Source organism: Galeopterus variegatus, unplaced genomic scaffold (genome assembly GCF_000696425.1).
Source record: "Galeopterus variegatus unplaced genomic scaffold, G_variegatus-3.0.2 Scaffold65, whole genome shotgun sequence".
Classification (NCBI taxonomy): Eukaryota; Metazoa; Chordata; class Mammalia; order Dermoptera; family Cynocephalidae; genus Galeopterus; species Galeopterus variegatus.
In genome coordinates this window covers 957,756-982,257 of record NW_007726176.1, presented here as the reverse complement: position 1 = coordinate 982,257, position 24,502 = coordinate 957,756, and the positions used below count along the sequence as shown (strand labels likewise).

Sequence of the window (24,502 nt, the reverse complement as noted above, 5' to 3'; positions counted from 1 at the left end):
GGCGGCGGAGGTGGCCGGGGGCCCGGCGGTGGTCGGCGCGGGAGGCCCGGGGCCGCGCTACGAGCTGCGGGACTGCTGCTGGGTTCTGTGCGCGCTGCTCGTGTTCTTCTCCGACGGCGCCACGGACCTGTGGCTGGCGGCCTCCTACTACCTGCAGGGTCAGCGCACCTACTTCGGCCTCACGTTGCTGTTCGTGCTCCTGCCCTCGCTTGTCGTGCAGCTGCTCAGCTTCCGCTGGTTCGTCTACGACTATACGGAGCCTGCGGGAGCCCCGGGACCCGCCATCAGCACCAAGGACAGCGGCACCGGCGGGCCCGCCATCAGCACCAAGGACAGCGCCGCCGCCTTCAGGACCAAGGAAGGCAGCCACGAGCTGGGTCCCCGGCCCGCGCCCTCCTCGGCCAGCGCCTTCCGCCGCCGCTGCTGCCGCCTTTGCGTCTGGCTGCTGCAGACCCTCATCCACCTCCTGCAGCTCGGCCAGGTCTGGAGGTAGGAGAAGCTCAGGTGGAGGGAGCTGAGTCCGCTCCTGTCCTGACCTCCGCCCTGCCCCACCCCACTGCAGCTTTGATTTCTTCTCAATCAGCTCCTCCCTGATCTCTGCCCCCAAACCCTGACCAACCCTAGTGCCATCGTCTCTGATCTGGCCATAGAGAGGAAAGGGAATGGGACAAGAAGGAAGAGAAAGAGAATCTCAGGGGTGTGTGAGTGACGAGGGGCTCATGGGGATAAGTGTGAAGCTTGGAAAAGGGCCACAGGGCTCCCTCCAGCCCAACCCACTCCTCTCTGTCGAGTGCTGAACGCCGGTGTAGGAAAGATCTCAGAAGTCTTTCCCTGCTCTCAATAATCCTCAGTTCAGAATTGCAGCTCATTCCCAGCCTCCTAGAGAGATACAGAATTTGGGCCAGCTAGATGAATATCCCGCCTAAACTTCTTGGACTTTTTGGGAAAGGGTATGCTGGCCCCAGCTGGGAAGCTCTCTGGCTCCTTCTACTTCCTAACGACTTCTCAGCATCCTCCCCTTCCAACAGGGCCAAGGGGATTTGGAATCTTGAATCTGAGATTAGATGGCCAATAGCTGCCCTTTAATCCCAGGATGGCAAGGCAAACTGAGGTTTTGTTCAAGCTGCCCACTTCCAGGCTTCTCCCTCTGCCATGACTGAGTGTGTCTGCTATGCTAAGTTAATTGGAGAGAGGGGGAATTCTAAATCTAGGGCTCCTCTTGAATCCCAATTGCTCTAGTAGCTCAGGCCCTACTGTGGACTGACAGAATGAACTTGCTTACTATGTGATCTTAGGCAAACCCCTCCTCCCTCCAAGCCCCAGTTTCCTCACCTGTGAGATGAGGGAGAATCTCTACTCTTCTTATCTCATTGGCTTACAATTGCTTTATTCTTACCTGTTGGGATTGTCAGGTGAGAAGTTTGTGTGAGGGCCCTGCTGACTGTCACATATTTTAGGAATGTAATGGATTGCCATGATTAGAAAAGATGTGAGAAAAGCATGAAAAAAAGTCACCCTAGAGATACAAAGCATGATTCTTGCTGTTATATTTATTCTGCTACTTGTTAACACATTCTGCCTAATTCAGAAGCCTCAGTTCTGGGCTGAGGGTTGGAAACAGGACTCCCAGGGTTTGTCCCAGCTGCTCACTTGCTGTGTCACCCTTGTTGTATTGTCTAATCTCTCTCTGCCTTGGTTTCCCCATCTATGCCTTCCAAGATGATGTGTATATTCCGCTTAGCTTGCCCTGGGGGAAAAGGGAGGTGGAGCTCTGTCCACAAAAGGTGGGGTTATTATTATTAGCTTGTCACACAAAAATATTCATGTCTACATCCAGGAATTTATCTGCATTTATCATATTGTGCCCGAGTGGACAGATGGTGAACGATATTTTTAGATTCTGAAATGGTAACTTCCTATTCTTGGTAGTCAAGCTTCATACCCCTTTCCCTTCAGCCTAAAGTGGGCCAGCTGCCCCTTGACTCACTGGCTAATCCCCCCATTCAGAATCACTTACAAGAAACTAATACTTCTTTCTTAAACACAAACTGAGTTTCCCTCATATAGGGCAAAAAAATGACCACAGGTAGGGAGGCCCAGGGGAGTGGCTGGAATGTCTGAGGAACCACTGAGCCCGTGGTTTCTTGGATAAAAGGGCTAGCTATTTCCATTATTCCCCCTATGTAAAGTAAGGGAGTTGGTGTGAAATGATTTTGCAGAAATAACAAGCTAATGGCTCTTGGGTTGAATGTGGCCAATGGAGGTGTTTTGTGTGGCTTGTATAGTATTTTTAAAGCTTAAAGTTGTAGCTTCTCTTGAAAAGAGAAAGGATCTAGCAGTATCGGGCCTGTAACAATTTAGGCAGGGTACACAAGGGAACTTCAAAGAGTTTATGGAAAGACTCATACAATCTTTTAATTCCATTTTCCATAAACTTTTTGTTTTTGTTTTTGTTTTTAAAAAGATGACCGGTAAGGGGATCTTAACCCTTGACTTGGTGTTGTCAGCACCACGCTCAACCAGTGAGCGAACCGGCCATCCCTATATGGGATCCGAACCCGTGGCCTTGGTGTTATCAGCACCGCACTCTCCCGAGTGAGCCACGGGCCAGCCCCTTCCATAAACTTTTTGAAGTACCCTCATATGTGCTCCAATTTGTCTCCCTTTCCCTTTGGTCACATCGCAACCATTTTGCTTAGGCATCCACTTAGGCATGAGAACCCTAATTTACAGTTCTATAACAATTATTTTATTAAGCACTCACTTCATGACAAGCCTATTGTTGCCTTTTACCTTCTTTATCTCCTGTGTCCTTCCTAATAATCCTGTCCTGTGGTTAGTATTATAATTCCTACTTGACAGGTGAGGGAATGGAGGCTCAGAGAGGGAGCATCCTTGCCCAAGGTCACACAGCTAGGGATTGAAAGAGCTGGGACTCAAGACTCCCTACCTTCAAAGTCTGACTTCAATTTATTCACCTTGCAATTCTGTCACTAAAGTATCCCTGAAGCTCAAAGAATTATGAGTCTGAGGTTCCAAGATTCCAGGGTAATAGAAAGTCAGGGCTTCTGTTGCACTGAGATAAGAATGTGAAAAGAGGGCAGGGAGTTGAACTATGTGGGTAAGGATAGGGCAACAGTGTGTATTGTAGGGAAAATGCTGGACGGGGGTGGAGGGGGTGGTACAGGTAGGCACAGCCAAGAGACTTACAATTTCTTACTGGTTTGTAACAAGCTTGCTAGGTGACCTTGGGCAAGGCTCTTCCCATCTCTGGGCCTCAGTTTCCCTGCATGTGAAACAAGATTAGATTTGGTGACTTACTGCCTTTTCTGGAACTCTGACCCTGGGTCCATTACCAGAGCTAAAGCCTCTGGATCCTTATCCCAAAAGCTCTGGATTCTAAAATGGCTGAGGGCCTGGCTAAATGAAGGGAAATCCAGAGAAGGTATAAAGAAGCAGCCAGGGCTGGCATTCCTAGAAATGAAGCAATGTTGTCACAACATGTTTTCTTACCACATGAAATGTTCCCACAGATGTTCTGAATGGCAGGGCCTGGGGTAATGGAAAAGGAGATGTGTATCTGAGCCCTCTAGGGTCAAACCTGGGAAACTGGCCAATCATTCACCTCCTGATACCTTGCCCCCAATTCTAAATAAAATAATTTTTTAAAAAAATTTCTTTAAATGATGACTGGTAAGGGGATCTCAACCCTTGTCTTGGTGTTGTCAGCACCACGCTCACCCAGTGAGCTAACCGTCCATCCCTATATAGGATCCGAACCCGTGGCCTTGGTGTTGTCAGCATCGCACTCTCCCGAGTGAGCCACGGGCTAGCCCTCTGAATAAAATAATTTTAATTATAAAGATATTTTTCAGCTCCTCAGGTTTGTACAATGCCAAATCAAAAGCTCAAATGCTTTGAGGAGCTAGGCAGGCAACACAAAGTGTAAGATAGATACACAGAGTGTCAGACAAGGGGACATTGTGGGTCAAATAGTGTCGTAGAGAAGAGGAAGCTACTGCCCAGCTCCAGCTGACCATGCCGTGAAAAATCGTAGACCCTGTATTGTCAAGTTTTGATTTCTCAAGAGAAATGGGAAATTGGGATTTTTATGTGAACTCTCCTAATTTTCAACTACTAATTAAGATTTTTAAAAATACTGTCAACCAAAGGAAAACATTTGTGTTTCTTTGTAACCTCTGAGCTGGCTATTCACAATTGATAATGTCCTTTCACAAAGAAGATTTTATTATTATATTAAACATAAAAAGAGGCTCTGAAGAGAATGAGGAGTGGAGGGAATTCACTGCACAACTTCCATGTCCCAGCAGGCCCACGATGGTGTTCTAGGCGCGTGACCTCATCTTACCCTGAAACCTTCCCTGTGGTGACTGTTGAGATATGCATTTATCAGATAAGAAAGTGAGGTTCAGAGAGTCAAGTAAGTTGCCCAAGGTCACCCACTGAGGAAGTGGGTGAGAGGTGAGGTGCCAACCCAGCTTTGTCCAACTCCCAAGCACGGCTCTATCCCTGCCACCACATACTGGCTACACTGGGGGAACCCAGAGCAATGTGTCCATGCAGAGACAGACTAAATCTCTGAAAGAGCAAACAGACCCTTTGGTGGGGCATGAAGTTGGCTGTGAGCTGGACACCGGCCTGTATCTTCACATCCCCCCACTGCCTTGACTCTCTGAGCTGTTAAGCCAGTCAGGGCTGTTAAGCCAATTAGAGTCCTAACCCCGTGTACTATGACCCTGTGGGCAGCAGAGCAGTAAGCCATGAATCCTGATTTCCCTAATCTCGAACTCACCAGGCCCCAGCTTGGACCGGATAAGCATGGTTTGCTAAGCCAATTAGTGGGAGACAACTTGGCATGGGATTCCTCCCAGCCTGTTATGATCTGGGGACCCCAAAATGGGAAGGGAGGGAAGCAGTTGGGCTTTGGGAGTCCTCCCTGTAATATCCCCTCTATATCTAGGCCCCAGCACTGCTCCCTCTGCCTCCTAACAAACCCTGTACTCCAGAGAATTTCTGAAATGAGTTAGTGACCTGCTGGGTATGAAGATCAGGTTCTGGGTCTCCCCTTCGGGAAGCTATATTCTTGGTATAATGATTAAGAGCATGAACTCTGGATTCAAATGTCCTCAGTTCAAATCCTAACCCCCCTACTACTTCTTACATGTGAACTTAACAAGCCACATAATCTCTCATCCCTTGTAAACTAGGACCATAATTGTATCCACCCTCCTCATGGGTTGTTTCGAGGTTTAATGAGATGATATGTATCAAGGTTTAGCAAGGGGCTTGTCTTTTGTTAAGTATTCAGAAACTGCTGGAAATGATTAGTGCCATCAGCCTGGGCTTTGTTCACTGAGCACGTGGCCAGTGACGGGGCAGGAGGGCAACAGAGCCTTGAAGGCCCCTAAAGCCATAGGGACACAGCAGCCATTCATTTAATCTGCAGTCATTTATTCAGCAGTTATTTATGGAGCACCTGTTGTATACCAGGCACTTTTTTTTTTTTTTTTTTATAAAGATGACCGGTAAGGGGATCTCAACCCTTGGCTTGGTGTTGTCAGCACCACGCTCAGCCAGTGAGCAAACCGGCCATCCCTATATAGGATCTGAACCCGTGGCCTTGGTGTTATTAGCACCGCACTCTACCGAGTGAGCCACGGGCCGGCCCTACCAGGCACTTTTTAAGAGCTGGAATAGAGTGGTGAACAAGACAAAGTTCTTGCCCTTTTGGAGCTCAGTAGTCTAATGGGGGAGACCAATAAACAGCAAATAAAATGTAATATAATATATATTATATATAATATAAAACGTAATGGATCAGATGGTAGTAAATGCTGTGAAAAATTGAAACAGGGCAGGGGACTATTGAATTCCAGGGAGGAGGGTGTGGCTCTTTGGAATAAGGTGGTCAGGGCAGGCCTTCTGAGGAGGTGGCACATGAGCAGAGGGCTGAATGAGGTGGGGACGAGCTGTGTGGAGGTCTTGGGAAGGGTGTTGTAGAAGAAGGGAAGAAGCAGAGCAAGGAGAAGGCCCATGGCAGAAGCAGAGCTAGTGGCAAGTGTAGGAGACAACGGTGGACAGATCTGTAGGGGCCAGATTGTGCAGGGCCTCCCTGGCTGGCAAAGACTTGGCTTTTACTCTGCAGGAAATGGGGAGCCCAGAAGAACTGCACCAGAGAAAGACCAGGGTCTTGACTTATGTTTTGTAATTTCCACTCTGGATGCAGGATGGAAAATAGACTGGAGGGAGGCCTGGGTAAGCCTGGAGACCCAGGAGGTTGCTAAGAAGATCCAGACTGGGATGGGGGTGAATCAGGGTCATAACAGTGGGAGCAGGGATCTGCTTCAGGCTGAGCTGACAGAATTGTTTTCCTTCTTTCATCTTCAATTTCCCCACTGGGGTCAAATTGTTAGTGGTTCAGAACCCACTCTCTGGAATCAGTCACATCCTGTGTCTGCCACTTTCTGTGATTTTGGACAAGTGGCATAAATTGTCTGTGCCTTGATCTTCTCATCCGCAAAATGGCCATTCTAATAATAGTACCAGTGGCTTGGGGGAGTAGTAAATTAAATATCTGTATGGTGTTTAGCACAGTGCGTGAACACAGGAAGTGTTCAACAGTGACCATTAGACATTATCGTTTGTATTACTATTTATGAAACAGGTCAGATTCCAACAGGTTGGATTCCAAAGTGTTTTCAAACTGTGATTTACAGCCCTCTTACCAGCATTTCAACCTGAGTATCTCTGAGTTTTTTTCTTGATATGTTGGTTACATGTCTAAGATTTTAGTTTGAATAATCAGTCCTACAGCTGAATCATGTTTACAACTCCCTGAACTTGATGACCATCCACAAAGTTCCTCCCTGCTCTGACTTTGCAGGGTTGTTCCAAGCAGGCCTCACCACCCACCTCCTGGGAGACCCCTCTCCGGGATGCTCTTTACTCCCACAGCCCTTCTCTCCCTGCCCATAAGGCTGCAACTGGCCATTAGAGCTGCTCCTGATAGACACTGTGGCGGCAGTTGGGCCCAGTGTCCCCTGTTTGATCTTTAAAGACCACACAGGAGAAGCCCTGGGGAGTGGGAGGGGAGACGGCTGCCAGGAAATGGCTTTGAACCCAGCAGCTGGGGTGAAGTTCTCTGGGGAGAGGAGGAAGGATGGTTGGGATCCACTCTGGCTTCTCCATTCACCACTCTGCCTTTGTTAGGGTGTCCAAATTCCTCCCCTGGGAAATCCTATCAGCCTCCTGTTGTCATTCCCCCTCCAACCCCAGTCCCTCCACCTGCAGGCAGAGTGATGATTCCAAAGCTCGGGTCTGACTCTGGCACTCTGGAGCCAGAGGGCAGCCCTGGCTCCCCTCTGCCCTGGAGGAAGTCCAGGAGCTTTGGCCTGGCCTCAAGGCACTTCACCTCCTGCCCTTTTGTCTCTGTTCTACCCCCATGGTGACCCACTGCCCTCCTCCCACCCAAAAGCAAGCCCCAATCTTATCTCATGCCTGCAGTCCCTCCTCAGCAACACCCCTTTCCCTTCTCCTCCCAGTGAGATTCCACAAAGCCTTCAAAGCCCAGCTCAAAAGCCACCTCGTCTAGAAGCTTTCCCTGATCAAACCCAACACAGGTCACCGTCTGCCCCTCAGACCCCACCTCCCACTCCCTCAATCAGGCAAAAGTAGTTGTTGTTGTTTTTTTTTTTTTTTTATCTAAGATGGGGATTGCTTGGCCGTTTTGTTTGTTTATAAAAGAGACATACATACGTTCTTGTTGAGACCTAATGCAGTAGGGAAAAGGTGTAAAGACTCACCTCTGCTCATTATCTCTGGGAGTGGAGGGGTGGGGTTAGGGAGACTTCCACTCACTAATTAGATACTTCTTGTATTCCTTGAAATTTTTACCTCTGGTGTTTAATAAACCAAGAAATACAAGACTGGCTTTAGCTCACCTGGTTTGAGCACAGTGTTTTATCACTGAGGTCAAAGATTCAGATCCCCAGGGGCCGGCCCGGTGGCGCACTGCGCTAGTGCGCTGCTTGGGAAGTGCGGAGGCGCTCCCGTCGAGGGTTCGGATCCCACATACAGACCAGTTCCCGCTCACTGGCTGAGCAAGGAGCGGGGGCAACACCGAGGGTTGCGATCCCATTGCCGGTCCCCGGTCCGGTACGGGGGCGACACTGAGGGTTGCGATCCGTTGCCGGACAACTTCCACTCACTAATTAGATACTTCTTGTATTCCTTGAAATTTTTACCTCTGGTGTTTAATAAACCAAGAAATACAAGACTGGCTTTAGCTCACCTGGTTTGAGCACAGTGTTTTATCACTGAGGTCAAAGATTCAGATCCCCAGGGGCCGGCCCGGTGGCGCACTGCGCTAGTGCGCTGCTTGGGAAGTGCGGAGGCGCTCCCGTCGAGGGTTCGGATCCCACATACAGACCAGTTCCCGCTCACTGGCTGAGCAAGGAGCGGGGGCAACACCGAGGGTTGCGATCCCGTTGCCGGTCCCGGTCCGGTACGGGGGCGACACTGAGGGATGCGATCCGTTGCCGGACATGGAAAAAAGACAAAAAAATAAAAAAATAAAATAAAAGATTCAGATCCCTGTACTATCCAGCCACCAAAAAAAAAAAAAAAAAGAAAGAAAAGAGAAGAAAAAGAAATACATGTATACATTCACCTGTTTTTAAAAAGTCAGATAATACTAAAAATTTTAGTTACCATTTATTAAGACTTAGATTAGATCATTCATCTTTGTGACAATCTTGCCAGGTAAGGAATGTGGTGACAAAGAGTAAGAACTGTAGAGCCAAACCCTGGCTCCGCTACTTGGGCAAGTCATTTAACCTCTCTGGGCCTCAGCTTCCTCATCTGGGAAATGGGGATAATAACAGCATCTACCTGAACGGTCATTGTAAAAGTTTATTGAATTAATATACAGAATATGCTTCGCACAGTACTCAGCACATAGTAGTGCTCAGTCAGTGTTAGCTAGCATTATTTGCCCCATTTTACAGATATGGAGATTGAGGCACAGAGAGGAATGGCCTCCCAGTTAGTAAGTAGCAAAGCCAGGGTCTGAAGCCATGCAGTCAGGCTCCCAGCCCACATGCGTAACCAGCATGCTATATTGCCTTCTGTTAGTTGAGTGTATTCTTACAAAACAGTCTTCCCAATCAGTATTGTTTTGAGAAGCAGAACAAAAGAACCAGAAAAGTGTTTTTAATTTTTATTTTAACATACAGTGCTCACTGCTAACATCCTGGGCTCTTCCTCTTGGATCCCCCCACCCCACCCCCAGCCTCAGGCACGGTAACTCATTCCTCTTCTCCCCACAGCCCTGGTCACATTCTGTTGTAACCCTCTGCCCACCTGGCTGGTTTTCCCACTGGATCATAAGCCCCTGGGCAGTTGAGGCCTTGTCCCTTCTTCTCTCTGTCTCTAATGGTGACTGGCCCAGAGCAGACCCCTATGTTACTGCTGATGTCCTTGCACTCAGCCAGCTCTGATGAGGTCCATAGCAGGTTCTTGGAACATGAAGTCTGTTGAAGCAGGCTTTGGGTCTCAGGTGATGTGGGGGTGCTAAGGCAGGGTGGGAGCCCTCTGCACTGAGATCTATTAGGCCCACAGCTGCAGCCTTCCAAACTGTCAGTGGTCTAAGGCTAAGGACAATGCAGAAGATGTAATAGGAACAGGGGTCCCAGGAGGATACAGATGTGGCTGACTTAGGAGATAGAGGGAGCAAAGTTTCTTATACGAAGTAGGTGTCCAATAAATGTTGGAGTGAACCCCCCCCCTTTTTTTTTGTAGCTGGCTGGTATGGGGATCCAAGCCTGTGACCTTGGTGTTATAAGGCTGTACTCTAACCAACTGAGCTAACTGGCCAGCGCTTGAATAGAATCTTTGAAATCAGAATCTTGGGCAAGTCATTTCACTGCCTGGGTCAGTTATTACATCTGTAAAGTCCAGTTGAGGACTTGAGAATTCTGGCTGAGTTTTCCCCAGACTTGGACAAGAAAGCAGAGTAGCTGAGAGCTCAGGGCACTAGTGCAGGTCAAGGTGCCATGCCTTCCGAGCTGCGTGACCCTGGACAAGTTGTTGCAGCAGCCAGAGCTTCTGTCCCATCTGTGAAATGGGGACAGTGATACTATCCACAGCTTAAAGTTCTTATAATGAAGTCTTGAGATCATATAAATGCACAGGGCTTGTCACATAGGGTATGCTTGGAAAACACTTACTATTATTGCTGTTATTATTGGCCCAAGTGGCAGCCCATTCTACTTGCTCAGTAACAACATAGGGGGTGGGAGAGGGGCATTAGGGGTCCTAACTCTCAATAACCATCACCCAATGACCCCCTAAGGAGGAAGGAGACTTGTTCTGTGGCTCCAGAGATAGTGTGAGGACAAATGGCAAACCAAGATTAAAAGGAGGCAGAGTCTTTTGAATAGAAACAAGAACACCCTGTCAATCAAGCTGCCCAGAAACAAAGAGGGCTGTTCCCAAGAGCGTGAACTCCATATCACTGGAGGTATGCGAGGAAGTGGCCAGCTATAGCAGAGATGTTGTAGCGGGGACTCCTGCTTCAGTCTGGAGGATAAAACTAGATGATCTCTAAAGCCCCTTACAGTTTTAAGAGCCTATGGCTCTAACTTCAGGGCTTTACGATGCTCAGTTCCATGATCCTTAACTGCCAGACCACAGGTTGCAAATCCATGGCCCATGGTCGAATCCAGCCTGAGGGTATGTTGGTTGGCCTGTATGGTATTTTTTCTCCTACTTTTTTTTTTTTTTTTTTTTTTTTTTGGCAGCTGGCCCGTATGGGGGTCTGAACCCTTGACCTTGGTGTTATCAGCGCCGCCCTCTCCCGGGTGAGGCACAGGGCGGCCCTTTTCCCTCTTTTTTTTTTTTTTTGGCAGCTGGCCCGTATGGGGGTCTGAACCCTTGACCTTGGTGTTATCAGCGCCGCCCTCTCCCGGGTGAGGCACAGGGCGGCCCTTTTCCCTCTTTTTTTTTTTTTTTGGCAGCTGGCCCGTATGGGGGTCTGAACCCTTGACCTTGGTGTTATCAGCGCCGCCCTCTCCCGGGTGAGGCACAGGGCGGCCCTTTTCCCTCTTTTTTTTTTTTTTTGGCAGCTGGCCCGTATGGGGGTCTGAACCCTTGACCTTGGTGTTATCAGCGCCGCCCTCTCCCGGGTGAGGCACAGGGCGGCCCTTTTCCCTCTTTTTTTTTTTTTTTGGCAGCTGGCCCGTATGGGGGTCTGAACCCTTGACCTTGGTGTTATCAGCGCCGCCCTCTCCCGGGTGAGGCACAGGGCGGCCCTTTTCCCTCTTTTTTTTTTTTTTTGGCAGCTGGCCCGTATGGGGGTCTGAACCCTTGACCTTGGTGTTATCAGTACCATGCTCTAACCAAGTGAGCTAACTGGCCAGCCGTCTCCTACTTTTTAATAAAACTATTTATTACAGAATTTTAAAAACATATACAAAAGTACAGAGAATTGGATAATGATCCGCTGTGCATCATCACTGCACTTCAACAGTTATTGACTCCCAGCCAACCTTGTTTTGTCTAGGACAGCACCATCCAATGGAACTTTCTGTAATAATGGAAATATTCTATATCTGCACTATCCAGTACAGTAGCCACTAGCCACACATGGCTGCTGAGCACTAGAAATGTGGCTAGTGTGACCAAGAAACTGAATTTTAAGGTTTATTTAATTTTAATTAATTTAAATTTAAATAACCAGATGTGGTTAGAATTAGACATGTAGGTGTTGGAGAGCATAGGTCCAGACCCCACCCCATTTCCTTTCCTTCCATATTATTTTGAAGCAAATCTCAGACATTATATCATTGTATTCCTAAATATTTCAGTACATCTCTAAAAAAATAGGCTTTTAAAAACATAACTAAAATATGTAATACTGCTATCACACCTACAAAAAGGAATAATAATTTCTTAAAAATTCATATGGTATTTCTTTAATTACTTGTCAACATTTCCAAATTGGGATTTTTTTTTCTTTTTGCATTAATTTCTTAATTTTTAGCTATTCTTGAAAAATTAAAACTCCAGCCATGCTAGGCTCACTTTCTCCCAGGGCAGCAATTGGCTGGAGCTGACAGAGGCTGCCTCTTTGGATACGGCACCCCTCTATAGTTTTCCAGAGACCCTCAGAATGATACCAGCTCAGCCCCTCTGAGCACTGGCATTTGAGATCCTGACTATCATGTAGAATCTCACACCACACTAGGAACAGATAGAAGTGATGCTTTATCCCTGCCTTGGTCTCTGGGTACCTGCAGGTGCCATCAGGAGACTGGAATCTACCACCTCCCCAACTGGCTCCTGACATCTCAACTCCAATTAAGGATATCAAGGAAAGAGAGCAAAGGGGAACAAAGGGCTTTGGGCTTGAGTACAGAGTCCTGGTTTTAATCTCTGCTCTGTACCCATTTTACCAACCCATTTCACAAATGGGGAAACTGAGTTCCAGAGAAGGGATGAGAGCTGGCTGTATTCATACAGTGAGGGCTGTGAGAAGCTAGAACCTGGTCCCAAATGCCTGGCTGGAGAGAGGCTGCCTGCTTCTCTGCTGGGCAAAAAGAGGGACACTGTCTGAGAGCTGATGGGGGTGAGTGGGATGGGAGAGGGTCTCAGCTTCTCAGCCAGAGCCTAAAATTAGTGGATAGGAAATGTTTGGCCTCAACCCAGCAAAAGAAAAAAAAAAGAGGTGGTGTGTAGGGGGCTGCTGAGGAGGAGGGAGACAGCCCAGCTCCCAGCACCACATGAAATGGGAGCCAAACGTGTAAAATCACATTCTTTACTGACATTTATGACTCATTTGGCTGCCAACCTCAGGAAGGTCCTATTTTGCATTCTTGCAAGAGAATTCTTGCAGCTTTAAGGGGTAGGCATGTGGGGAGAGGGTCTCAGGGCCATCCCCCCAAAAAACTTCTTGGGCCACCCTCAGGTGAGGTGGCTGCATAGCTGGGGGCCCAATGTTTCCTGGAGAACCCACAGACCAGGGGCCTGGCTCAGCTTGATCCATGCCCTATGGTGAAATGGGGGAGTTGGTCAACCCTGCTTTGAGATCGAACTCTGATGCTTTCTGCCTTTTTGACCTTGGGCTAGTCCCATCTAAATGTCTCTGGAATCCTTCTGTCTGGGCCATCCTTACCTCTCACCTGGCAACCGGTCTCCCATTTTCCACCTTTGTCCCCCTGCAATCTGTTCCCCATAGCCAGGATGCTCCCTCTAAAATGCAGAAGGGGTGTCTTCATCCTATCACTCCGTTTAAAACCTTCCTGTGGCTCCCCATCACTCTTAAGACAAAGACAAAACCCTTCACCATGACCCACCTCCTCCCTCACTTCCTCCCCCTCCTTCTTTGAGCTACAGCCATTCTGACCACCTACTGCCCAGGATCTTTGGCCCATGTTGTTTCCTCTGCCAGAAACTCCCTTCTCTCCCTCCTTCACCTGGTTAATTCATGTGCCTGCTTCAGATCATGGCCAGTAGTCACCTCCTCCAGAAAGCTTTCCCGGGATGCCATGCCCTTCCCAAGCTGGGCCCTGCCCTTCTCCAGTAGCAGTGCCATCCTCAGTGCTGGAGCATGGAACCCTGTTTGGAGCATGTCTGGAACCCATGGAATGTGTCTGTCGTTACGTGTTTATGTGATGATTTGTTCATGTCCTCATTAGGCTGAATTGCTCACCGATGGGCTGTGTCTGTCTTGCTCGCCATTGTGTCCACCACAGTTCCTGGCACATCATAGGTACTCAGAAATGCTTGGTGAATAAATGTCAAATGAACCTTCCCTTTTCTGAGACTCAGTTTTCCCATCTGGAAAACGGGAATCATGGGGGCCGGCCCGTGGCTCACTCGGGAGAGTGCGGTGCTGATAACACCAAGGCCACGGGTTCGGATCCCATATAGGGATGGCCGGTTGCTCACTGGGTGGGCGTGGTGCTGACTGTGATGATTTGTTCATGTCCTCATTAGGCTGAATTGCTCACCGATGGGCTGTGTCTGTCTTGCTCGCCATTGTGTCCACCACAGTTCCTGGCACATCATAGGTACTCAGAAATGCTTGGTGAATAAATGTCAAATGAACCTTCCCTTTTCTGAGACTCAGTTTTCCCATCTGGAAAACGGGAATCATGGGGGCCGGCCCGTGGCTCACTCGGGAGAGTGCGGTGCTGATAACACCAAGGCCACGGGTTCGGATCCCATATAGGGATGGCCGGTTCGCTCACTGGTTGAGCGTGGTGCTGACAACACCAAGTCAAGGGTTAAGATCCCCTTACCGGTCATCTTTTAAAAAAAAAAAAAAAGAAAGAAAACGGGGATCATATCAATGAACCTCACAGGGCTGCAGTGAAGACTTTAGCAAAACATATATAGAAGGCATTTAATGAGCGGTAGTTATTTTCTGGGGGGTGGGCAGAGACCCCGAAGGAAACCTGCCCTGTGAACTTGCATCACAGGGACTTCTCTGACCCTCTGTCTCCTGGGGACAGACTCAGTGAGCACCAGGGAAAGCCAGCCTGGGAGTGGGCCTCAGCTGTGCCAAAAACTAGACTGGAAACCACAAAGCTTCCTTATTCCTTATGGGTCCTCTGATTCAAACAGCTTCAAATCTCCGATTGATCGAGTGCCCAGCCCTGGGCTGGGCATTTTATACATGTTACCACTTTCTGATTTCACAGCTACCCTGTGAGGTGGGCATTGAGCCGATGGGTTCAGAGAAGAGAAGCAGCCTGCCCCAGGCTACACAGACAGGAGGTAGCGGAGTGAGGATCCAAGCCCAGGCCTCCCCAACTCCCTGGCCTGGGTTCTTCCCTTCTGCACTCGGCCACCTTTACTTAGGGAGCTTATAAAGTACATTCACTCACTCAGGAAATAAATATGCACTGAGTATGGGGGACAATAGCAGAGGACAAGATAGACTTGGTCCCTGCTCTCATGGAGCTTACAGTCTCGTAGGGGGAGAGGGCAGACAATAAATACATAAGCAAGTAAATTAAATCATTTTGGGTTGTGATATGTGTCATTTAGAAAACAGGACAACATGAAAGAAAGTGACAAAAGGGTTGGGACAGGAGTGGGGTTTGGGAAGGCCTCTCTGACGAAGTGACCCTAAGCTGAGATGGGAAGAATGGGGGTTTGCCAGGCAATAGTAAATACCTTCCAGGCAGAGGCCTGAGGCTGGACTGAGCTTGGTGTGTTCAGGAAGCACAAGACTGGCATAGGTGGAGAGTGGGAAGAGGAGGGGGAGGGAGATGAGGTCCTCCAGGTGGACAAAAGGCTGGATCATACTGGGCCTCAAAGGTCAGGGTGAGGACTTTATTCTAAGAGTGGTGGGGAGTGGCCTGGCCTGTCCTGGCCTGGGGGTTTACAAGATCCCTTAGGTTGGGGTGTGACGAAGAAGCTCTAAGAGGGTAAGGATGGGGGCAAGGAGACCAGGCCGGGGTCTGCTGGGTGCAGTGGCTTGGACCAGGGTGGTGACACCAGGGTGGAGAAAACTGCTTGGGTTCCTGACAGCTGTTGCCTTCATGTCATCACAATGGGATGTGTGGGAGGGGACCTGATGAGAACTCTTGGGGTAGGCAAGAATCAATTAGTTTACAGAGGAGGACTGAGACCCACAGAGGGGCTAGACCTGCCCAGAATCACCTAGGTCTCCTGACTCTCTGCCTACTATTGCTGCCCCTCCCGCAGTTTTCTCTAAGCCCACATGGCCCCAAGTGAAGCTTTTAGGCCCATCATGTCCAACCAGGGTCCTCCCAGGCAGCCATCCTGCACACCCTCCATGCACCTGAAGCTGCCACTGTAGGCAGCGGGGGTGATAGGGAGAAAGAATGAGAATGAGACTTGTTCACCTCCCCTGTCCCTTCTCTGGCTCAGGGTCCATGGCAAGCCATGTCTGAGTCCTAGGTCTGGCACTAGCTTGCTGTGTGACTTTAGACAAGTCCCAATCCCTTCCTGAGTCTCAGTTTTCTCATCTGTCAAATAAGGATAATAACAGTACCCATCTCAAAGATTCATTGTGAGGAATGGACAGGTTAATATGTCAAAAGGGCTCTGCAGCCTGTCATACAGCTGGCACTTAATAAATGTGAGCTGTTATCATTATTGTTAACCCCTGCAGGGCAGTAACAGGCTCAGCGCCTTCCCCCCAGCCCTGCCTCTCCTGCCTCTGCCCTCTGCCTCCCCCACCACACCCTGTTCACCTGCAGGGGTCGGCGGGGCCTGGTCAGCGCTGGAGACTGGAGAGCCAGAGCCCAGAGCGGGGGTGGTTCCTGGATGGAGAGGGAGCGGGGGAGCCGCTGGAAGCCACTGTGTTTGGGGCTCAGAGCTGTGAGGGGGTGCGGGGAGGGGCGAGAACACACACTCGGAAACGCTGAGACCGACAGATGGAGGAGCCGAGGATGTGAGAGACGCAGACAGACAGAGAGAGACCCTGAGTCAGGGAGAGGAGGAGCAGGCAGCGGAGGACGGCCGGAAAAGTGGCAGTCATGCTGAGCCATGAGCTGAGCAGCAAACCAGCAGACGGACCAAGCGGCCGAGGGACTGAAAGACACAGACAGAAAAGCAGATCCAGGATAAATGGGAACAGACAGGCTGTCCCGGCATCCAAGGGACAGATAGACTGAAGTTCCCAGCCTCTAAGGACAGACAGGCTAACCCAGGATCCCAGAGTCAGACTCACAAATAGACATAGTGTCTGAGAGACAGTGTGACCCGCATAGTCCAAGGGACACACAAGTGGACTGGCTCAGGATCCCAGGTGAGACTGACTGACAGACAAATACATTGACTGACAGTAATGGAGGAACAGATAAAGAGGCTGACACTGCCTTCAAGGGATGCATACGACAGACAAGCTGGTCTGAGCCATAAACAGACAGACAGAGGCAATGACCCAGGAGCTGAGGTCAGACAAAGTGATGCACACAGGCTCGGGCCTAGGTGTGGCTGTCTGAATGGACTGAGACACAGGCCAGAAACTCTGACCTAGTACCAGAGTCTCAGGTTGACTCAGGAACAAAGGACAGGAGAGAGGCTGACCCAGATGCTGGGCCCAGAAGCTTCCTGGCTTCTCAAGAACATGGAATCTCCTTGTCCTTCTCCTTTCCTTCTGCCCATTAGAGAGGAGCCCCTGAACTCTGTGGGGTGCTGGGAGGTTCGTGGGTCACAAGAGGCAACTAGGCCTGGGGAGCCCCCATCCCTTTCTCGACACTGCTGCTGCTCTTAGAGGTGATGGGGTCCAGAAGAGACAATTTTCTGGATCCTTGAGCAGAAGGATTTCACACCCGGACTGCTGGCTTCTCCCCTCCTCTCTAGGCTTGGCTTTTTGGCTCCAACCCCACCCCCAACAATATACACTTATCTGAGTTTCTCATTTCTCCCCAGACATGCTTCTTCTCTAGCACAAGTCTGGGAGTTGGTAAATTAGGTCCAAAATAGACTTCTGAGAGCCCCTGTTTCCTCATCTGTAAAATGGGGGTGGCAGAAGTTGCCTGTTAGGTTAACAGCACTGACTGTGGTGCCTGGCTCACACCAGGCCTCAGGCAGTTTCGGTCTGAGAGCTGTTAGAGGGGAGGCCTAACCAGGCTGGAAGGGCATCAGGGAAGACTTCCTGGAGGAGGAAGGATAGAAATGAGTCAACCAGGTCAGGAGGAGCCTGCCAGGTGTCCTAGCTCTATGCAAACTCAAGCAAAGAAGCCCCAGGTTCCTCTAAGGTCAGGAGGGAGACACACACAAGCACTCACATTTATTCATTCAACAAATATTTATTTTTTATTTTATTTTATTTTTTTTAAAGATGACCAGTAAGGGGATCTTAACCCTTGACTTGGTGTTGTCAGCACCACGCTCTCCCAAGTGAGCCAACCGGCATCCCTATGTGGGATCCGAACCTGTGGCCTTGGTGTTATCAGCACCGCACTCTCCCGAGTGAGCCACAGGCCGGCTCTCAACAAATATTTATTGAGTGTCTACTACATGCACTGATGCTGGCAACACAGTGATGACCAAGACAGAAAAGGTCCCTGCCCTCATGGAGCCACAGTAGTAGAATAGAAAATAAATGCATAGAAAATTAAATAAGGTTATTTTAACAGTATATGTTAAGAAGAAAATAAGACAGGGTGCTGTGATAGACTGGTGATTTGTCGAGGGTGGAAGTGCCAATGTGGGATGGGTGGCCAGGGAGGATCTGGGGAAGGGTGTTCCAGGCAGAGCAAGCAGCAACTGTAAAGGTCCTGGGTCAGGAACTAGTTTGGCTGGGTTCGAGGAACCACTAGTGCATCTGGAGTGTGGGGATCCAACGGGACAGTGGTTTCAGCTGAGGTGAGAGAAACAGGCAGGGCCAGATGGTTTAGAGCTGGCAAGACAAGGGGAGAAGCTTGGGTTTTAATCCAAGTGTGATGGGAGGCCCTTAGAAGGTTTTGCCAAGGGGAATGACATGATCTGACAGGTTTTAAAAATATCTTGCTGGTTGCCATGTGGAGAATGGACTGTGGGAGTTGGGGGCAGGAGTGGATGCAAGGAGCCCACAGAGAAGTCTGATGTGTTTGTCCAGGCAAGAGATGATGGTGGCCTGCACCAGGTGGTGGCATTGGAGAGATGGACACTGAGGATGCATTTGGAGAAAGGCAGATGTATACCTCTTATCCCCAAGTCTGGATTCCTTTCTCTGAGATGTCCTTCTCTGTGGGGGTATTAGTCCCATTTGTGGTAAAGATCAGGTTCTTTCATCCTTTTCAAATAGAGTGGGATGTGGAATAGGGTGGGCTTCCTAGAGGAGGTTTCAAGAGAAGTTGCTCGGTTTTTCAGGAGAAGCCAGAAGCCTCCACCCAGTGTATGCTCCCCCCTCTCTATGTGCACATTCCTCTACAGTTTATAAATTGTTTTCAAACCCACCACCTCATTTAATGCTCACAACACGGAAGAAAATAAGGCTCAGAGAAACAGAGAGACTACCCAAGGCCACACAGCAGGTCTAGGACAGGGCTGAGAAGCAAACCCGTAAGCCCAATGTATTGCCATCTTGCTTTTCTGATCCTTATCCCAGTGGCTATGACATAAGCAGGATGGCAAGTGCCGGCCCCATTTTAGGGTAGGGGAAACTGAGGCCCAGGGAAATTGGGTTGCATGTCCTGGTCAGGACTGTTATAAGAACTTTGTGGGCCCCACATAGATCAAGCATATTAAAATGCAGCCACATCAGATATCAAATGTAAATTATATATGACCAGATAAAAGCCAAATTGAAGTTGACTGGCTGACATCATGTTCTGTTTTGCAGACATTTAATTAAACATTTATTAATAATTTTCATTCTGCAGTTTTTTTCCCTGTGTTTTGGAGCCAATTTTTTTTCAGGCCTCAAACATTTTCCTAAGCCCATGAAAATCTCACAGGCCCTTGGCAGCGAGCATTTAGTGCTGCCTGGAAGGAACAGCCACAGTTTTGGTCCTGCTGCCAAAAGGGGCAGAGAGAGGCAGAACCCGGGCCTTTCATCCCCAACTGCACTGCGGTCTTTCCACGCTCGCCGCTGACCCCACGTTCCTGGAATTCAGAGGCCTCCTTTTTTCCCCTTCCCCATCCCCACTCCTTCCCACAGCAGCCCTGAGCTATGTGAGCCCTTTGTCTGTGGTTAGCTGGGAGCTGGCAGAGAAGGGGGCAGGAATGGGGGGGGAGGACAGACAGCCTGTCAGGTGGTGATGGATGCTGGCCAGGGGCCGGGGCCTCCCTCATGCTGACCCGGGCCCGGAAACAGATGGTCTTCCAGCCTGAGAGAAACTTCCAGGGTGTCACCCTCCCCCAACTCCCCAGTCCCCTTCACATTAGACCAGCTGGTCTCTCCTTCCTGTTCAAAGCTAGAGCCGCAGGAATGGAGTGGGGGTGGGTGGGACATGGGGGCAGGGAATTGTGGCCTGTGTTCTGAGTCCCTAGAAGTTCTGTGGGTCATCTTGGTCTCTCCCCTAGCCCCCCGCCTCTGCCCACCTCCGGTTCTGCTCTCTGCCCCACCTCTCTCCCCTGCCATAGTTCAGCCCTGTCATTTCAGGCCTGGACCAAACCCCAGCCTCTCCTGGCTTTCCTCCAAGCCAGCCTCCAGAGCAAGCTTTCTAAGCTACCGAGCTGATCACATCACCCCTGATTCTTGGATGGAATTCAGATTTAGAGTAAAATCTGAACTCTTCCATCCAGAATTTGATGCCCTTCACAAGGCTAGTCTTTGTATGTCCCTGCCCATTAAAATTCTCCTGTCCAGGCCGGGCAAACCATTGTCCACTTCCCTAAAAGGCCATGTCGTCTCAGGCCTCTGTGCTTTTGCATCAGCTGGTTCTTCCACCTAGAATGCCCTTCCACCTCTTGTGTGCCTTCAAACCAATGCTTTAAAATTAAGATCAGCTGTTTCTTCCTGAAGGAAGACTTCACTGGCCCCCTCCCCCAGGTAAAGCTACCCATCTCTTCTCTGGGTTCCAAAGCATCCAGTAGCATCTATTTTTATCTTGTCTCTCTCATGGGACTGTGAGCTACAAAAGGGCACAAAGCCTGGCACAGAGTGAGTGGTCAAAATACACTTACTACAAGAGTGAATGATCCTGGCTGCAGGGGTCCCTATGTGGGGCATAGGCAGGAGCCCTGAGAATGGAAGATACAGGAAGATGAATTTCTGCTCTTCTTAGAAGAAACACAATCCAGCCCTGGAGATGCTCTGAAGCTGAGGGCCCTGCCTCAGGAGGTAGGGACTCCCTGTCATGGGAAGAGTGTGATTAGTGGTTGACAACACACTGGGCTGGAAACTGCTGAGGGGATTCCAGCAGTGGATGGGTGAGTTGGACTGAAGGGCCTTTGCCATTCCCAAGTTAGCTTCTGAGGGAACAGCCCCCTTCCCCATCCTGGCTGCTAATCCTGTCATGTGTCATATTGAGGGTATGTCTACACCATCAATTGGTGTGCAGAGGATGGGGAGGAGGGCCTTAAATGGAATGTTCCTGGCCACATATGGGGGGCAGTTTGGGTTTAAGAATATTAGCTCTGAAAGACTCTCCAGTCATCAAGCCCATCCCTCTCATTGGCAGATGGAGAAACTGAGGCCCAGAGAGGGCCACACAGCTGCTAAGACAAGGATGTTTATTTGGCAAAACTCTGGGTATCAGCTGGTCCCAAATTCCAGGGAGCACTGCAGTTTCTCCCTTGGGCTGGCAGCACACAGTGAATAGAGTTGGTCCCCTGGTTCCCAAACAATGTCCCAGAAATACCAGCACTTCATATCTGGGAGTAGATTTCCAAATCCCTGGTTCCCCAATTTTGGATTCAGGCAATAGGGTCACTGAATCTGTATTGGGATTCCCCACTGGTTTCCTGGGAGAATGGGGAGGGGTGGGGAGTATTATGGTTTCAGCAAAGGGCATGCCTGCCCCATGAATCAGAAAGTTTGGAGGGCTGAGGAGGGGCAGAGTCTGTGGCTGTAACAGCCAGGGCAAGGAACCAGGGCAGAGGAGAAATCAGACCCAGAGATCTGTGTTGACAAGGTCCCTTCTCATCCCACACGAGCACTGCATTTTACAGTGTGCAAAGTATCTTTCCATCCATTTAATCCTCACAGCCACTTTGGAGAGATTAACTAGGGTGCAAAGAGGGTCTTGCTCACACAGTAAATTAGGAGCAAAGTCAGGAATTGAACTCAGGACTTTTTAGAATTCCTCCCATACTCCTTACAGGGTTACCAGAGTCCCATTCAATTCAACAAACTTGCAATCATGCATGCATTCATTTATTCATTCAGCCCACGTGGATTAAGCATCTACTGTGTGCTAAGAACTGAACTGAAGGTGTGTCAGTTAGTGAGCTGACCTAGTCATTCTTGGAGTGTTCACAGTCTGGGAGAGATGCATGCATAACCAGGCAGTTACACTGGTTGTAACAAGTACTGGGTTAGATGGAAGCCTGGAAGAGGTCCCTACCCCAGGTGGAAAGTGGTCAGCAGAAGTTTTCTGGAAGAAGTCATGTTTAAAAGCTGAGCCTTGGGAGAAAAGCAAGAGTTATCCAGGTTTGAGACTGGGGGACAGGGCAGAGCGTTCCAGGCAGAAGGAACAGTAGGTGCAAAAGCTCAGCAGTGAGGGAGGACATTGAGAGCTCTGGAATCTGTGACCTGTGGAAAGAGGCTGGAGCCATGAAATTTTGGGGGAGAAGTGGCACCAAAGGGAGCAGCCACATCTCAAATGCCAGGGGAAAGTGTCTACGATCAGCTTCCTTATGCCCTGTGGTGAGAAGGGGACACTCAGAGGTGAGGTTGGGGAACAGGCCAGGAAGCTGCTGGTGGCAACAGAACTGGGGCTGGCACCAGGACTCTCCCTGAAGGAACCTATGTTCGGTTAGCCTAACAGACTGTGGCCTGAGGCCAGACTGACTGGGTTTGAATCCTGGTTCCACTGCTTCCTAGCTGTGTAACCTTGGATATAGGACATACCTCTCTGGGTTTCAATTTCCTCATCTATAAATGGGGATGATAATAAGGCTATTGTAAGCTCAGGGAACTCTCAGGTGCCAGTAACCCCGCATAGAAAGCAGGCCCCAACACGTTCTAGGAGAGATGGCGGTGATAACGCTGCGTGAAGTGCCTACCGTGTGCCAGTACCTTAAGCTAATGAGCCCATTCAAGGCTCCCCAACGACAGCCCCATAAGGTGATTCTTTCAATACGCCCCTTTTACAGCTGAGGAAACAGGCTCAGAGCAGTGAGTGACTCGCCCCCTGCGCTTGCCGGGTGGCTCAGGGCGGGTGGCATGGGGCGAGCGAGCGGAACGAGTGCGCAGGGGTCTAAGCACCGCGTCCCTCCCGCAGGTATCTGCGCGCCCTGTACCTGGGGCTGCAGAGCCGCTGGCGCGGGGAGAGGCTGCGGCGCCACTACTACTGGCGGATGCTGTTCGAGAGCGCCGACGTGAGCATGCTGCGCCTGCTGGAGACCTTCCTGCGCAGCGCGCCGCAGCTCGTGCTGCAGCTCAGCCTGCTGGTGCACCGCGGCGGCGAGCCCGACCTGCTGCCCGGTGAGCCCCGCCCCTCGTCCTGCGCGCCCGGGGACCGCCCTTCCCGCCCCGGGCCACTCAGTCAGGGTTTAGGGAGGCCCGCCCCTTCTACCCTCACCGCTCTCCAGGCCTCTCGAGCCCGCCAGGTCCCCTGCGATGGCCCACTTACCCCCAGAGTTAGCCGAGACCTGGCCCCTCCACTCAGGCCGCCAGGACGCTCCCCCCTTCCTTCCCTACTGCCAGAGCAGACCAGACCCTCTTTCTGCCAAATCTAAAGAGGCCCCATTGGGCCGGCCCAGTGGCGCACTGGATAGCGCGCCGCTTGGGAAGCGCGGCGGCGCTCCCACCCGAGGGTTCGGATCCCACATACAGACCGGTTCCCGCTCACTGGCTGAGCGAGGCGCGGGAGCAACACCGAGGGTTGCAATCCCGTTGCTGGTCCCCGGTCCGGTACGGGGACAACACTGAGGGTTGCGATCCGTTGCCGGACACGGAAAAAAGACAAAAGACAAATAAATAAATAAATAAAGAGGCCCCATCAACACACCTCGGACCCTCTGGGGAATCCCCTGCCCCCTTCGTTCCCCAAACTGTCCTGATCCCAGCCTGCATCTCCCAGGGCCTCCCAGCCTCACAGACCAGCCAAGTCATCAGTTTCCAAAGAACTGTCCATCTACCCCGTCACTGGGGGTCCTGGGGACCCCTCCCAGGCCTAGTCCTGGTCCGCATCCCCTCCTCCCTTCTGCAGGCCCTGTTCATCCAGCACCTTGTCCTTCCATAACTGACAGACTAGGCCATGCCCCTCAATGTCAGAAAAACCATATCCCATGTTCCTGGAGTGCCCCATGCTTTCTCCACCCAGTCCTGCCCAACCCACTCTCAGGGTCCCAAAAGACTCTATCACCACCCTTCAGGCCCCCTGGGGATCCCTTGCCCAGAAGACTGGGTCCCAGTCACAGCTCTTCCCACCTCGGGTCTTCTCCCTACCCCCACCCTTCCGCTCTGCTCAGCTCTAGGGATCTTGCTCCACAACCAGCCTCCCCCTGGTGGCCAGCATCTTCTAATGGTTCCCTCCTGGCTCCTCCACGTCCTAATCATGACCCCCTGTTCACCTCCTCTTCCACTCCCAGAGTCCTGGACCCTAATTTTTCACCCACCCACCAAGACCCATACTAGAGTTGTAGATTTGATTCTTGTGGAGGTCAAAATCACCCATCTTCCATCTCCCTTTATGCTCGCACCCCCATAGAAGTACCCCCTTCACCCCACCTCGTCATTGATCTTGAAGACCCCCACCCAGACCCTCCCCACACCCCTACTGAACCATAGACCCTTCCGTCCTCAGAACCCAGCTCCTGACCCAGAACCCTCTCCCTCTCCCCAGACCCCAACCCAGACCCACCCCTAACCCAGCCCCCCCCGCCCCCCGCCCTGTCTCCACAGCCC

At 50.5% G+C, this 24,502-nt stretch overlaps 1 protein-coding gene across 1 annotated transcript in view; it reads left to right on the top strand.

Moving 5' to 3' along the window:
• Nucleotide 1: 1 nt before the first annotated feature.
• Nucleotides 2-24,502, top strand: part of XKR7 (XK, Kell blood group complex subunit-related family, member 7) — a gene marked incomplete at its 5' end in the record, with an annotated part of 25,571 nt that continues 1,070 nt past the window's right edge. The window contains 2 exons of the mRNA XM_008577368.1: nucleotides 2-489; nucleotides 22,875-23,077. Coding sequence (XP_008575590.1) covers nucleotides 2-489; nucleotides 22,875-23,077 — 691 coding nt within the window. The remainder of the gene's footprint in view (nucleotides 490-22,874; nucleotides 23,078-24,502) is intronic.